A 15,970-nucleotide genomic window follows, 5' to 3' on the forward strand; every position below is an offset into this window, starting at 1 on the left:
GGTTTATCTTCCCAAAGAGATCATAAGCACCTTTGGAGCTATAGTGTGTTTTCTATTTCTACTCCCATGGTACTTGCATTGTATGCTCAGATAAGAACCAAACAAAAACAGTTGAATAAAAATAAAGTTGAATAAATATTCATTGAAACCTGTTACTTAGAGACTTAAAGAGTCATTTATTCTGTCCATGGCAGTTCCTTCAGGTCACACAGCACTTCCCAAAGCCTTTACACTGACAGCAGGTTTGGGTCCATGAATTAAAAATGTAGAAGGAATTCACTCTTCAGATGCCCCATGGGCCAGGTGATCAATACCACTGCAGCGGTTCTCAACCTGTGGGTCGCGACCCCTTTGGCGGTAGAATGACCCTTTCACAGGGGTCGCCTCAGACCATCCTGCCTATCAGATATTTACATGACGATTCATCACAGTAGCAACATGACAGTTAGGAAGTAGCAACGAAGATAATTTTATGGTTGGGTCACAACATGAGGAACTGTATTTAAAAGGCCAGAAGGTTGAGAACCACTGCACTAGAGGTTTCCCTAACACATCTCTGCATGATTTTAATGTAAAAAGAATAGAAAACAAACAGTAAATGTTTTTTCCCCCCTGTTTTACTTCAATGCTTAATTGGGAGAAGAAAATCTTCAGAGGAAAGTCTGAGGAACCACCTGCTGGCCTCAAATGCATCTCTTCTCCTCCAGCAGCGACCTGATCTCTGGCTGCTTCATCTGCAGACACAGAGGCAGGTGGCTGCCTGAGCGCTGGCTGCAAGTGGAGGTGCCCAAGCCAGAAACTTCATGGACACGAGAGCCACAGAATCCCAGAGCAGCGCCCAGCTGGCCAGGAGGGGTCCTGAGGTAGTGTTTCCAGTTACACCAGTACTTTTATTCTCACACCAGTTTTCAACCCAAACTCATTAGATTAAGGGGAGCTGAGAAGATGATCAATAGTTTTCATTTAACATACCGTATTAAATCTCACCGCATTTAGGATTTTAAATACATATATCTGCTAAAAATAATTATTTCGTGTAATTTATTTTGAGAGAGAGAGAGAGAGAGAGAGAGAGAGAGAGAGAGAGAGAGAGAGAGATGTCGGTTTGTTGTTCCACTTATTTATGTATTCATTGGTTGATTCTTTTTATTTTATTTTATATTTTTACTAGAGGCCCAGTGCATGGATTCGTGCACTAGTGGGGTCCCTCGGCCTGGCCTGTGGGGATCGGGCCTAAACTGGCTCTCTGACATCCCCCGAGGGGTCCCGGATTTGCAAGAGGGTGCAGGCCAGGCAGAGGGACCCCACTGGTGCACAATTGGGGCCGGGGAGGGACCGTGCGAGGGCTCCAGGGCGTGTCCGACCCAACTCGCCTAGTCCTGATCAGGGCTGATCAGGGCCGGCCGGGGAGGGACCACAGGAGGTTGGCTGGTGGGGGAGGGACCGCGGGAGGGCTCCAGGGCATGTCTGGCCCTTCTCGCCCAGTCCTGATCGGCCGGACCCCAGCAGCAAGGTAACCTACTGGTTGGAGCATCTTCCCCCTGGTGGTCGGTGTGCGTCATAGTGACTGGTCGAATGGTCGGACACTTAGCATATTAGGCTTTTATTATATAGGATAGGATTGATTTCAGAGAGGAAGAAGAGGGAGAGAGAGGTAAATATCAATGATGAGAAAGAATCATTGCTTGGCTGCCTCCTGCATGCCCTCTACTGGGGATCGGACCTGCAACCCAGGCATGTGCCCTTGATCAGAATCGAACCTGGGACCCTTCAGTCACAGGCTGACACTCTAGCCACCGAGCCAAACCAGCTAGGGCTGCTGGCTGCTTCTTGCATGTGCCCTAACTGGGGATTGAACCCACAACCTTGACATATGGGTAGGATGCTCTAACAAACTGAGCTACTGGACCAGGGCCTAAAAATCATTATTTGAAAAAGTCACTTCACATGGCTACTATTTAAATAAAACATAAAAGAGATGGCCAAAGCAGTTTCCTACATTTAAAGAGGCAGAGAGCTGTGCCATTTCTCTGTGAGTTGCACATTCTGACAGAGAGCTCCCGTTTAGTTCTCTGCACTGAGCCCGTTACACTCACCATGTTTATCTTAACAGCATAGCGGCTCTCCTGAACGGGTGGCTGCAAATCATGCTGCATGTTTTGTGTAACTTGAAGACCTGGCTATTTAAGGCAGTGGTTCTCAACCTTCCTGATGCCGCGGCCCTTTAACACAGGTCCTCATGGTGTGGTGACCCCCAATCTCATTGTTACACATTGAACATCATTAAAGCATAGTGATTCATCACAAAAACAATATGTAATTATATATGTGTTTTCCGATGGTCTTAGGCGACCCCTGTGAAAGGGTTGTTCGATCCCCAAAGGGGTCGCGACCCACAGGTTGAGAACCGCTGATTTAAGGTCATGGCAAATATTTTATATGAAATAATCATTTTCTAAATGGACGCTAACTTTAAAGTGTGGATTTCAGAAAAACGGTGTTTTTAATGTTCCTGTGAGCTAGAGGCAAGCAATTTCAGAAACCCCAAATTTTGACTTAGGGCAACACGATTATGCCCTCAAACAGGCCGAGACAACTGTTTATCTCCCCTCGCATCCTTTCCATAGACACATTCTCACTGAGGCAAACTTTCAAACTATGAGTCAGGAACACAAACCATTAAGACCAAACATCCAGCCCCCGCCGGTGTGGCTCAGTGGATAGAGCGTCGGCCTGTGGACTGACGGGTCCTGGGTTCAATTCCGGTCAAAGGCACATGCCCCGGTTGCGGGCTCGATCCCCAGTGTGGGGTGTGCAGGAGGCAACCAATCAATGATTCTCATCTTTGATGTTTCTATCTCTCTCTCCCTTCCTCTCTGAAATCAATACAAATATATATTAAAAAAAGACTACACAAGCAAAAGGAAGATACACTACTCAACCTGGAAGTGAGTTTGGGCTCCCCGGACAGAAGGGGAGGCTGCCCATCGTGTTCTGATTGGGCAGGACTCCCACGGCCTATCCGGGCCCTGCAGCCTGCAGGGTGGGAGATGCGATGGAAGGAAAGCCTGCTTGGCCAACCACACGGGGAGCACAGAGGGACACTGGCCATATGCCAAGCATTTCCATTGTGCGGCCTAATGCCCTGGACCTTCCCTGGACTGTCCCCAAATCCCAACTGAAATGACATCATCCACGCTCGCTGTCCCTGTCTCAGGAGAAGCACAGCAGTGAAAGGGTTCACATCGAATAAGCAAAGAAACAGCCATTCTTTTCTTCTGAAGTCAAGGAGTTGATTGTTGTTGAAGGGTCAGGTGGGAGAAGAGAAGCACAGTAGTTAGAAATACAAGGTAACTGGCTGGTGTGGCTCAGTGGGTAGAGTGTCGGCCTGTGGACTGAAGGGTCCCGGGTTCAATTCCGGGCAAGGGCACATGCCTGGGTTGTGGGCTTGATCCCCAGTAGGGGGCGTGCAGGAGGAAGCCGATCGACAATTCTCTCTCATCATTGATGTTTCTCTCTCTCTCCCCCTCTCCTTTCCTCTCTGAAAAAAAAATACAAGGTAGCCCAACTGGCATGGCTTAGTGGTTGAGTGTTGACCTATGAACCAGGAGGTCCTGGGTTCAATTCCTGGTCAGGGCACATGCCTGGGTTGTGGCCTCCATCCCCAGTGGGGGGCGTGCAGGAGGCAGCCGGTCCATGATTCTCTCTCATCATTGAAGTTTCCCTCTCCCTCTCCCCTCCTCTCTGAGATCAACACAAATATATTAGAAAAATACAAGGTAAGTTGAAGATGATTTTGTAATTCGTGTGCCTTTTCGAAGTGCAGTGATTAAAACCCCACACTCAAACTCAGCATATGCGGATTATGCGGATTATTCCTTGCCAACTGGGACCATTTCCTCCCGAAAGGAAACGCAGATTGGCCAGTGTGCTTTTCTCTGCAACTCGGGGACTTTTGGGAGCTGTGGTCAGGGATGGAAAACAAGTGTCAGCAAGCGAGAGCAATAGAGGAAGAGCGGCTGGAAGAATCCCCAACGCCGTGGCAACCGGCGCCGCTCGGTGAACGCCTGCTCACAATCAAGTCTGGCCTGAAGCAGGTGAAAGGAGAACTGAGACCAGAAGGGGACCAAAGAGCAGCCAGGCGTGGCCACAGGGGAGCGGGGAAAGTGAGCGAGGAAAGCCATTTAAGGGAAGCTCGCAGAGCAGGGCTGGGGGCGGGGGGGCTTCTGCTGTGTCTGTGTGACTGGGGTTTCTGCCCAATTCTGAGAACTCCCAACTGAGCCCCCCGGCCTCCTGGACACAGGCCCCACTCAGAATAGAAGGTGCCCGTGTGCAGTAGTTTGCATTTAGAGAAGCAGCTGACCTTCAACTTCAGTTATTAGAACTGGGCGTCAGTCGGTCAGAGCCACAGGAGGCAGGACTGCTTGCGGGCACCACGCCCAGCAGGTGCACTTGGGAGCCCGGAGGGACCAGAGACCCCAACCTCAGCGCCACAGCACTGCTGGCAGGCGAGGGGCCCAGGGCTGCATTTTCCTGGCCAACTGGACCATTTCCTCCTTTTAAAAAAATGTTTTTGAATCCTCACCCGAGAATATTTTCCCATTGATCTTTTTAGGGAGAGTGGAAGAGAGAGGAAGAGACAGAGAGAAACATCGATGTGAGAGAAACACATCGATGGGTTGCCTCCTGTACGTGCCCGGCCATGGCCCAGGCTGGGGAGGAGCCTGCAACCCGAGTATGTGTCCTTGACCGGAATCGAACCTGGAACCCTTCAGTCCATAGGCTGAAGCTCTATCCACTGAGCCAGCCAAACTGGCCAGGGCTCTTTCTAAAGTACTTTTAATTTAGGGGTGAGAGGAAGAAAAGAGAGAAACACTGAAACAAAGCTTTCACATCCTTTCACAGGAAGAGGAATACAAGAGAAGGTGACAGAAAAAAGGACTCTGTATTCATCTATAATAAAAAAAGTGTAATATGCTAATTAGACCAGATGTCCTTTCGGACAAAGCTGGGGCTGCGAGGGAAGCCGGTGCCATCAGCCGGGGGAAGGAAGGCCTACTCTTGCACGAATTTCGTGCACCGGGCCTCTAGTGTGTTAATACATGCCTGTGGGAGGCGAAGCATGGGAAGATAACATTACGTTATGACCGAGTGTGACCCAGGGCTGTTCCTGTGCCCAGGGGGCATTGGGCAATGTTGGAGACATTTCTGATGGTTGTAACTGGGGGAAATGCTACTGGCAGCGGTGGGTAGAGGCACAACACACAGGACAGCGTCCAGCAGCAAAGTCATGTCCGTGATAGGTCATGCGACATCATCAAGTCAAATCTAACGCGACATAAGAAAAAATTTGACTCAATTATGATGATTTTGCAAAGAAACGCTTACTGAGTCAAGAAAGGTAGCATTATTCATCAATGAAATGCTAGGAAATCTACTGCTTTGGGATCAGTGCCAAGAATTATGAGAAGGGAGGGGGGAAGCGGGAGAGAGGGCTGGAGGGGGTGGGGAGAGACTGAGAATATTCTTGGCTAGGTATAGCAAGTGATGAAATAAGCTAAATTTTCTAAAAGGAATGAAACATTGCTCTTCTATTTTCTTTACTAAGTATAAGGAAAGACAACTTTAACTACAAAAAGACAGAATCTACATACACATGAAATCTACATCCGTTCAAGTCGTTGGCTAATCTATCCGAATGTGAAGAAAACAGGCTGCTTTATTGGCAAAAATATTAACACATCGAGTGAAATGAGAACTCATTACCCACGTGACATGTATTGCTATTAAAGTTTTATTATGGCCCCGACATTGGCAAACCCCTACAAGGTCCTGAATAAAACTACTTTGGGCTAAATTACCAACACTAATTATTTTAGCAAATCCTGTTGACATGACCTTGAAAATGTACCTGGAATCTACCTTCTCACCACCTCCACGGCCGCCGCTCCGGCCCACTCCTGTTGGCTGGCTTCCCCGCTTGAGCCCCTATTCAATGTACTACCAACAAAGCAATGTACACTTGACCTTGAACAACACAGGTTTGAGCTGCGTGGGTTCACTTCTATGTGGGATTTGTTTTTCTCCAATTAATACAGTCAGTCCTCCTGTTTCCACAGGTTTTACATCTGGGGATTCACCAACCACGGATGGAAAACAGTTTGCACTCCCAACCGGCGCTTCCCAACTGTGCATTGAAAAATCTGTTTTCATTCCAGGGTTGGTTGAATCCGTGGATGCAAAGGGCTGACGGGAGAGCCAAGTTATCCTTGGATTTTTAAAATGTATTTTCATTGATGTAAGAGAGGAAGGAGAGGGAGAGAGAGAGAGAAAAACATCAGTGATGAGAGAGCATCATGGATTGGCTGCCTCCTGCACGTCCCCCACTGGGGATCGAGCCCACAACCCGGGCCTGTGCCCTTGACCGGAATCAAACCCAGGGCCCTTCTGTTTGCAGGCCGATGCTCTATCCACTGAGCCACACTGGCCAGGGCTGACTTTGTCTTTTAATGGCCTTTTGACTAATAGAACGCCGGACACGACACAATGCCAACTTGGGGCCGAGGCTTCAAGAAGCCTGGCAACTCGCATTTATGAAGGGCCCACCAGCTCCCAGCTGTTCCAGGCACTTCAGCTGAGATGCCAGAGGAGTGAGTGAGGCCTCCTGGCTCCTGGCCTTGCTGGCCCCCCAACAGCCTGTGGAACAGACTCATGGAGGCCCCATCCAGCTCTGTCCAAATGGCACCATTTCCGAGCCAATAAGTGATGGTGGTTGTGTGAAGTCACTTAGTTTTGGTTTGTGTTGATCCCTCCTGACACCATAACAGCTTTAGGGCTCCAGGCACAGTCTTCTGCGTAGAGCACACACCCAAACATTTGAATGAATCAATCAGAAGGTAACGGAGAAGGTAAAGCCAAATATAACGACTTTGGGATTTTATTTGGCTTTGGATTGCCGTGATACCAAAGGCCATGGCTAAGCAAAAGCTCACGGTATTAGCTATGGAGAGTATTACCGTGGAGTATGTTCTCACTTATTATTTACTACATGATGTGATGTTGATATAATTAGCTTTCAAGAACAGAATTCAAAATAAAATTGCCTGCTCAGCAAAGGCATTTTTGACACAAGGTTATTAAATGAGCTAAGAATCTGTTTTACCCATTTAAGTTTTCAAATGGTCATTTTTGTCTGGTATATGTTTTACCTACTATATACAAGGAGATATATTTTACTTTGTGTGTATGTACTTATATTAACTAAATGCAAAAGAATAACAGGCATGCCACTACCATTGACAATTTCCCCTTTTATCTTCCCTTGTTTATATAACTGAAGAATACTGTTTAAATAAAATACTTATGTATCATTGGGTTGTTCGGTATTGACTGCTGATAAAAACAGTATCATTTTCCTATTGCTGCATTTAAAAAGCATGAATGATATTTCACAACTAATTTTACACTAATGTGGATTTTTTACATTTCTCCTATTTTTCTTTTTAAAAAATATATTTTTAATGATTTCAGAGAGGAAGGAAGAGGGAGAGAGAGATAAAAACATCAATGCTGAGAGAGAATCATGGATCGGCTGCCTCCTGCACGCCCCACACTGGGGATGGAGCCTTCAACCGGGCATGTGCCCTTGACTGGGAATCGAACCGTGACCTCCTGGTTCATAGGTCGATGTGCAACCACTGAGCCATGCTGGACGGGCTCCAATGATTTTTCATTTGCCACTACATTGTTTTGGAATCGCTTATGCTTTTCCTCAGCTTTTAACCACTAGAGTTTCAGTTAAAATTTCCCAAACACTGTAGAACATTTAAGTCTACTTGATTTTCTTAACCATTAAAATACATGGAAGAAGCCAGGCCTTTGATCATATATCTCGAGAGAAGGAGAGCACATCCGTGGATGCTGTGGGTTAGAGAGAGAGGCAGTGACAACATACCCGGGCACTGCCCAGCCTGTGTGGCTCAGTGGTTGAGCGTCGACCTATGAACCAGGCGGTCAGGGGTGTGCAGGAGGCAGCCGATCCATGATTCTCTCTCATCATTGATGTTTCTCTCTCCTCTCCTCTCCTCTTCTCTCTCTCTCTCTCTCTCTCTCTCTCTCTCTCTCTCTCTGAAATCAATACAAATGTATTTATTTAAAAAATATATATTTTATTGATTTTTACAGAGCGGAAGGGAGAGGGATAGAGAGTTAGAAACATCGATGAGAGAGAAACATCCATCGATCAGCTGCCTCCTGCACACCCCCTACTGGGGATGTGCCCGCAACCAAGGCACATGCCCTTGACCGGAATGGAACCCGGGACCCTTCAGTCCACAGGCCAACGCTCCATCCACTGAGCCAAACCAGCCAGGGCTTGTTGGATTTTTTAATTCCTCTCACCATACATGATAGAAAAAGAGGAGTAACAAAATTTTATTATTTTTATTTTTTAAATATAGTTTCTTATTGATTTCCGAGAGGAAGAGAGAGAGAGAAACATCCATGATGAGAGAGAATCATGGATGGGCTGCTGCCTGTACACCCCCCACTGGGGACTGAACCCACAACCCAAGCATGTGCCCTTGACCAGAATCGAACCCGGGACCCTCCAGTCCATAGGCTGACACTCTATCCACTGAGCCACACCGGCTAGGGCAGGGATAACAAAATTTTAGAACACATGTGCATTTTAACAAAAGTAAGGAAACGGAAATGATAAAAACTGCTGCTTGAGGAATGATACATGACTCCATATGTAGAAAGCTGCTAAATAAGAAGATGAGAGAAATCATCGGAAACTTAAGTCAGTTTCTCTTCTTACCTTCACATCCCGGTGAATGATGTTGTTATCATGACAGTAGCGCAGGGCTTCCAGTATCTGTCTCATGTAATGACTGCAGAAAAACACAAGAAACATGAAGCTGTAAAACACTTGTATCTTTCAAACTTCATACACAGTTGCGCCTGGTTTGTGACTCCCACCCTCCTATTCGCTGCCCGTGGAACCTGGCGTTGGAGTGAACAAGACCGCTGGGGTGAGAGGCCTAATAATGAGAGCTGGCGGACTCCTAAGTGTAGGAGCTTTCTGAGGAAATCAGGTGTTCTGCCTTTTCTAAGATAGCGAAGTCAAAAGAATTTCACATAGTTCGGAAGGAAAATAGCTTTGCAAACAAAAATTCAAGCTTAAGTCCGGCCGGCGTGGCTCAGGGGTTGAGCATTGTCCTAGGAACCAGGAGGTCAGGGTTCAATTCCCAGTCAGGGCACAGGCCCGGGGTGCAGGCTCCATCCCCAGTGTGGGTCATGCAGGAGGCAGCTGATCTGTGATTCTCTCATCATGGATGTCTCTGTCTCTCTGTCTCTCTGTCTCTCTCTCTCTGTCTCTCTCTCTCTCTCTCTCCCCCTTCCTCTCAAATCAATAAAAATACATTTTAAAAGTCGAGTTGTGGTTGGGGCATCCTTGAACACAGCGCTTCGTACTGGGCCTACGTCCCAGGAAGTCAGACTCCTCGCGTGGCCAGCAAGGGTCAGCTAAGGCTCCCCACCCCCACCCGGGCCCAGGAGGTGTTAGCACTTTGCAGAAAGGCCCTTAGAAGGGGGTGACAGGATCCTGCGGCAACAGGTGTGACAGGATGCGAGCACTGGTTCTGAGGACTCGATGCTGCTGTTGAACTGCTGGGCGTGAATATGAGCCGTTGGTCCCAGCACACCCAGCGGGGGGGGAGGGGGGGGCTCCAGATAGTGGGGAGCACTGAGCACAGGCAGGCAGGGATCTGACTCCCCCTCCATTCTGGAGTTGCTCTGTCGCCCCAGTATTCTTTCTGAGCGTCTTTTCCACCTTCTCTTCCTCTGCAGTTCACTCCCTTCATATCTTTCTCGTTTCGCCCATTCTCCCTCGTCCTTTATCTTCCCCCTGTCCTTCCCCAAAAAGCCAGGACATAGAAATGCAATATCCTCCACATTATTTATTGTATAGTATTTATTGAGTTTCATTCCGTCTTTCCAGATCTGACCTTCCCCACCCTTTAAAAACACAATACTCATACATGACCGTGTGTGTGTGTGTGTGTGTGTGTGTGTGTGTATGTGTGTGTGCGCGCGCGCTTGTGACTTAAGACAAACAAAATCTCCCCACTCCTGCTTTAAATTTAAAAAGACTTTACCGTCAAGTTCCTGCTTTGGTTGCTACTATCTAACCAAACTCGGATGGATGTCCCTCTATTTAGAATCCGCGTTATTTCATGTATTGCAACTGGTCAGACTCTTCCTATACTTATCGTCTCCTCACAACTGGGCTCCCAGCAGAGAGCTAGGCCCGTGCTTACATGCAAATGCTCTCTGCCTGGGCCAGGGCAGCCGGTACTGAAGTTTCCATGTGAGCTAGGGGTTCTGAACTTGGGGTTATGGCCCTTTCCGGGTTCAAATCCGGCTCTGGGGGGTCTGTGGCCCCCTGAAATGGCAGAAGCCACAAATGTGAAAGTGCTTTGTAAACTTGAAGCCGTGCTGCAAAGGCGAAGTCATGATTATTACCACATCGTTATTATTGTTAAATTGAGTCAAAGGTTTAGAAAGAGGATATTTGCGCACCTAGACGTGAACACTGGAGTAGTGGGGAAGTTGAAATGAGGTAGCGTGGACACAGCTTACACTGCCCTGTGGATACTTTGAATATACGGTACTAAGACAGCTGCTCAGATCTTTAGCCTCAAGAAAATTCCTATCTCAAAGCCTCATTAAAAAAAACCACCTTATGACCAGCTGGCGTGGCTCAGTGGTTGAGCATCGACCCATAACCCAGGAGGTCACGGTTCGATTCCTGGTCAGGGCACAGGCCCGGGTTGCAGGCTCGATCCCCAGTACAGGGCGTGCAGGAGGCAGCCACTGACCAATGATTCTCTTTCATTATCATCATCATCATCTCTCTCTCTGTCTCTCTGTCCCTCTGTCTCTCTCTCTCTTCCTCTCTGTGAAATCAATAAAAACATTAAAAAAATCTCACTGAATGAGCACATTAAAATCTGAATATCGTACATAGCAGAATCTCGGGGTGTGTATGGCGGGGGGGGGGGGATTGCTTTCTCCCCAGAGAAAACAGACCGACCCTGCTCTTTCTCCACCTCCCGGTCATGACCTGGGGTGGCTCTACATATGAATAGAGAACCGAGATCCACCCACACGTTCTAGAGAGTTCCTGATGAAACCGAATCAAAGAGCTCCAGCTCATGAAGCGCCGGGGCGGCCTGTGCTTTCAGAGGAAGCCAGCAATGTCATGTATGTTTGTCTCCTTCTTCCCTGAGGATCAGGAACGAAGAGCACTCCGAGGGAGGAAAGGGCTGGGAGGGAGGGGGGGATGGAGCTGGTATGGCTTCCTGGATGTCATGTCAGCCCCCCAGCTCCCTGGGTTTACAATGGACAGGCTTCCTATTGCAAGCTCCCCTGTGTGTAACCCCACAGACCTCACGCAGAGACCTCATCCCTCTGGGCCACACGTGCATGTGGGATGCGGCGAGGGGACCGTGGGAAGCGGCCCTGGAGGCCCAGACCTCCCTGCTTCACTGAGCCTCTGATGGCCTGGATCCGGCTAATTCAGTGGTTCTCAACCTTCCTGATGCCGCGACCCTTTCATACAGTTCCTCATGTTGTGGTGACCCCCAATTTCACTGTTACAAATGGAACATAATTAAAGCATAGTGATTCATCACAAAAACAACATGTAATTATATATGTGTTTTCCGATGGTCTTAGGCGACCCCTGTGAAAGGGTCGTTCGACCCCCAAAGGGGGCGCGACCCACAGGTTGAGAACCGCTGGTCTAATTGTTTAGGAAAGCGGGGCGCTCTGATGGGTGAGACTCTGATCCCTAAGTTGGTCCTGTAGGAGAGCCTGCGTCACAGCCCAGCACCCCTGCAAGGACCGAGGCGCCCGCTAACTGGGTTGTAAGGACTGAACACGGTTTGGTTTCAGCCCCGCCGTGGTGCTCCTCTCGAAGCTCAGCCGGGTGGGAAAAGCAACCCTATCGATTTGAGGACTTGGTGCCTCGGCCTTGCAGCTGGTCTCGTTGGAATACTGCTGGCAGCTGAGTTTCCCAGCCATGAGGCACAGAATCAAAGGAGAAGGCAGGTTAGAAGTCATCTCGTTTAACACTCTAACCCAGTGATGGCGAACCTATGACACGCGTGTCAGAGGTGACACGCGAACTCATTTTTTTGGTTGATTTTTCTTTGTTAAATGGCATTTAAATATATAAAATAAATATCAAAAATATAAATCTTTGTTTTACTATGGTTGCAAATATCAAAAAATTTCTATATGTGACAGAGTTAAGTTAGGGTTTTTCAAAATGCTGACACGCCGAGCTCAAAAGGTTCTCCATCACTGCACTAACTGGAGGGAGGATCTGTGTGCCCTTGTTACCTGGTCACCAAGCCTCTGTAACAGGGAACAGGCCTAATAGTGCGTTCTGAGGCTGCCCGCCCCTCTTCTGTCATTTTAGGAAGGGCTTTTATAAGTTGAGTCAAACCTCTCTTTTTGCTGTGTCACTTGCTGGTCCCAAAACTACACTTTTCTGATCCATTATGAAAAACTAGAGGCCTGGTGCATGAATTCGTGCACCAGTGGGGGGGTCCCTCGGCCTGGCCTGTGGGATCGGGCCGAAAATGGCTCTCCGACATCCCCTGAGCGGTCCCAGATTGCAAGAGGGGGCAGGCCAGGCTGAGGGACCCCACAAGTGCACAATCAGGGCAGGGGAGGGACACAGGAGGTTGGCCAGCTGGGGAGGGACCACAGGAAGGCTCCAGGGCGTGTCCGGCCCATCTCACTCAGTCCTGACTGGCCGGACCACAGCAGCAAGCTAACCTACCGGTTGGAGCATCTGCCCCCTGGTGGTCAGTGAACATCATAGTGAGCAGTTGAGCGGCCTTGATTGGTTGAACGGACAACTGGACACTTAGCATATTAGGCTTTTATTATATAGGATTCCTTTCATGACATCACTTCAACAGCAAACATAGGTAGATTTTAAAACCAACAGGCTTTCATCTTGATGTGTATAAACTACCCTTTCTATAAATCCTGAGACTGGGAGAGACCGCAAGTCATTTCACTGTGTGACATCACCTCCACACACTACTATTCTTCCTATCCTGACATGCAGCCCAGTGACAGGGACAAGCATGAAGTTAAGGAAAAGCCATATGGATGGGCGGGAACAGAGTAAAAGTGGTCCTGGTTTAACGCCAACCCCGCCAACAGATGTGCCAGGGGCCCCGGTGTTATTGTGGCTCAAAAAGGAAAAGGTCGCCTTCCTCCATCGAGCTTCGCTATTTTATAAAATCAGCAATCAGAATTTTTAGTTTTTCCTATTGGATGCTGCTGTGGAAAGCTATCAACTCGGGAAACTACAAAAGGCAAGTTGCCTCTGATTCTTGAGAGTTTCACGTAGTCAAATAAAGTGGTTTACCACTATTGCCATAAGAAAAATTAAGATGGCGTTGACTATTTTGGTATTAAAAATGCTTTTGAGTTCCATAGCACAATAACGAATGCAAATGTAAAGTTATGAAAAGAACACAAAACAAAGACAAATGGAATTTAAAAATGCTAGAATGTGTTTGAACGAGCATGGCATAAAAGCCAAGAGGACATTTAGCCTCAGTTGTATCATGAATACATCAGGAGTATAAAGAAGTAATTATAATTTATATAAACTTCCACTTCCTCTTGTCCCTAGCTCCAATAGCACAAAACAGCAGCTACCTCAAATTGAATATATTCTTTATCTTGTGCTATAGCTATGGCTGCTCCATCTTCTGAGACTAGGGCACTTGCTCCTCAGGTAGGAGGAGGCAGAGCAATGAACTTGAAGAAAGTCAAGCCTCTCTGAGCTCCAAGTTGCATTAGGTAGTCTTCTAAGCCAGCGATTGTCAGCCCTTTCCACCTGATGGCACACATAAACGAATTACTAAGATTCTGCGGCACATCAAAAAATATATTTTTTTGCTGATGTGACCAAAAAAATACATATCATTTTGATTCATTCACACTGGATGGCTACTGTAGTGTTGGCTGTTGTCATTGTTTTATTTGACCATCTAAGGGAAAAGAGATCAGTGCCCCTGACGAAAGAGTCATGTATTGCATGTTTCAAAAATTCTGGCGGCACACTGGTTGAAAATCGCTGTTCTAAGCTGTTTCCAGCTATATCCGTCCATGATGCCAAAATTATAAAAAGAATAATGGGGGGGGGGGTTATAATCATTTAATGGTAACTGTTTCTTAGATGGTGGAAAGTTTTAAAAATCCTAATGAGTGTGAACCCTTCAACATATTATGGTTGGTGCCTGAGGAGGGATGCTGTCCCCTATTAATGCAGGTACCACATGTATTAAAAAGGCAACCCATCAGAGTGGTATTTACAATATGACTGTCACCAAAGCATACAAATTCTTACTCTAAATCTATAAACAAGTGGCCAAGTGCATGGCTCCTGTGATTTTTCATATTTACTCCTTATATTGAACCATTAGTTCTTTACAACAACTTCTCCACGTAGAACAATGGTCACTATTTGACTGGGATTACCACACACTGGCCTGAAGCAACTACATTCAATAGAAAAATTGTGCTTTTATTTCTGTTCCTTCTCAAGTTCTGTGGTTTTTCTCAGAAGAACTGGTCACATACCAAGTTGCTATCACTAAAAGGCCAACCAAAAAACGAATGAGGCAACATCTGCCAAAACCCTTAAATCAAACATACAAACAAAAAGCCCAAGTTTAATTCCTGAGCTAGCAAATCCCTCCTTGTATAAAAGTCATCAGAGGGGATGGGGGTGGGGGGACTGGGATTAAGAAGCACAAATAGGTCGTTACAAAATAGTCATGGGGAAGTAAGTACAGCATAGGAAATACAGTCACTAATACTGTAATAACCATGTGTGGTGCCAGGTGGGCACTGGAAATACCCCAGTATATGACTGTCCACCCACTAAGCTGTACACAGGAAACCAATACAAAATAAAATGGAAAGAAAAAAGACATCAGAAATGGGAGAGTTGGCAGTACTGATGTGAAACTATAAACTCATATCTCTATATATAAAAGCCCAGCGACCGAACGGCAGAACGACCAGAACAACCGGCCACCAGTCGCTATGATGCGCACTGACCACCAGGGGGCAGACGCTCAATGCAGGAGCTGCCCCTTGGTGGTCAGTGTGCTCCTACTGTGGGAGCGCCACTCAGCTGACCAAGATGAGCAGTGCTCCCACAGTGGGCCAATCCCCGCAGGCCATGCCCCCCACCAGTGCATGAATCTGTGCACTTGGCCTCTAGTTAATAGATAAGTTCACTGTTCAGTCCTCTGCATGTCCAGTCACTGCTCGGTTCCACTAACGCACATAAAACACATATGTCCTTGTAGGAAAGAGTGGCAGCATGCTCACCATCAGTTCAAAGAACAGGCCGCATCATGCGAGTTTTTGTTGTTGTTTTTTGCTTATTTCTTTCTTTTACATTCACCTTGACCTCTGGGAAGTTGATACAAATTACATACCTGGCTACAGCTTCACTGTATACAAAACCAGCATCAGCTCGTTTTACGATCTCAAAGCACAGATCCGCTCCATCCATACTGCAGAGAAAAGGAAAAAGAATGTTAGAAAAGAGGAGATTCCAGGATGCAAAGTGAATGCATTGGAACTAAGTTATTAGCTGACTTACACCTAATGATTGATTGTAATAAATTAGTTAAATCTCTGTTCTTTCAAGGAAAAGAGACATAAATTGTAAAGGACATTATAACCATCTTAACATTGAAAATCTAAAGGGAAAGAAAGAGGAAAACAAGAAAATGGTAGCATCAAATAAGGTCTGAGAAATTCATATAAATTGTCTTTAGATTATCACAACAAGAAGTCTCAGGAAAGGGCAATGCTGGGGATTATGGGAATATTTTTGAATCAGATTCTGAAATTA

General features: G+C 46.9%; 1 protein-coding gene across 6 annotated transcripts in view; it reads right to left on the bottom strand.

Annotated features, from left to right (window-relative positions):
- CASK (calcium/calmodulin dependent serine protein kinase) overlaps positions 1–15,970 on the bottom strand; it is a 215,338-nt gene that overhangs the window by 127,405 nt on the left and 71,963 nt on the right. For 5 of the 6 annotated variants that reach the window (XM_023755377.1, XM_023755373.1, XM_023755372.1 and 2 more), the window contains exons 3-4: positions 15,549–15,626; positions 8,822–8,894 (exon numbers count right to left, since the gene is read on the bottom strand). In XM_023755377.1, coding sequence (XP_023611145.1) covers positions 8,822–8,894; positions 15,549–15,626 — 151 coding nt within the window. Of the gene's footprint in view, positions 1–8,821; positions 8,895–15,438; positions 15,627–15,970 lie in introns of those variants that run through there. The other variant, XM_023755375.1, reaches the window with a different exon arrangement.

This window comes from Myotis lucifugus, unplaced genomic scaffold, assembly GCF_000147115.1.
Source record: "Myotis lucifugus unplaced genomic scaffold, Myoluc2.0 scaffold_76, whole genome shotgun sequence".
Taxonomy (NCBI): domain Eukaryota; kingdom Metazoa; phylum Chordata; class Mammalia; order Chiroptera; family Vespertilionidae; genus Myotis; species Myotis lucifugus.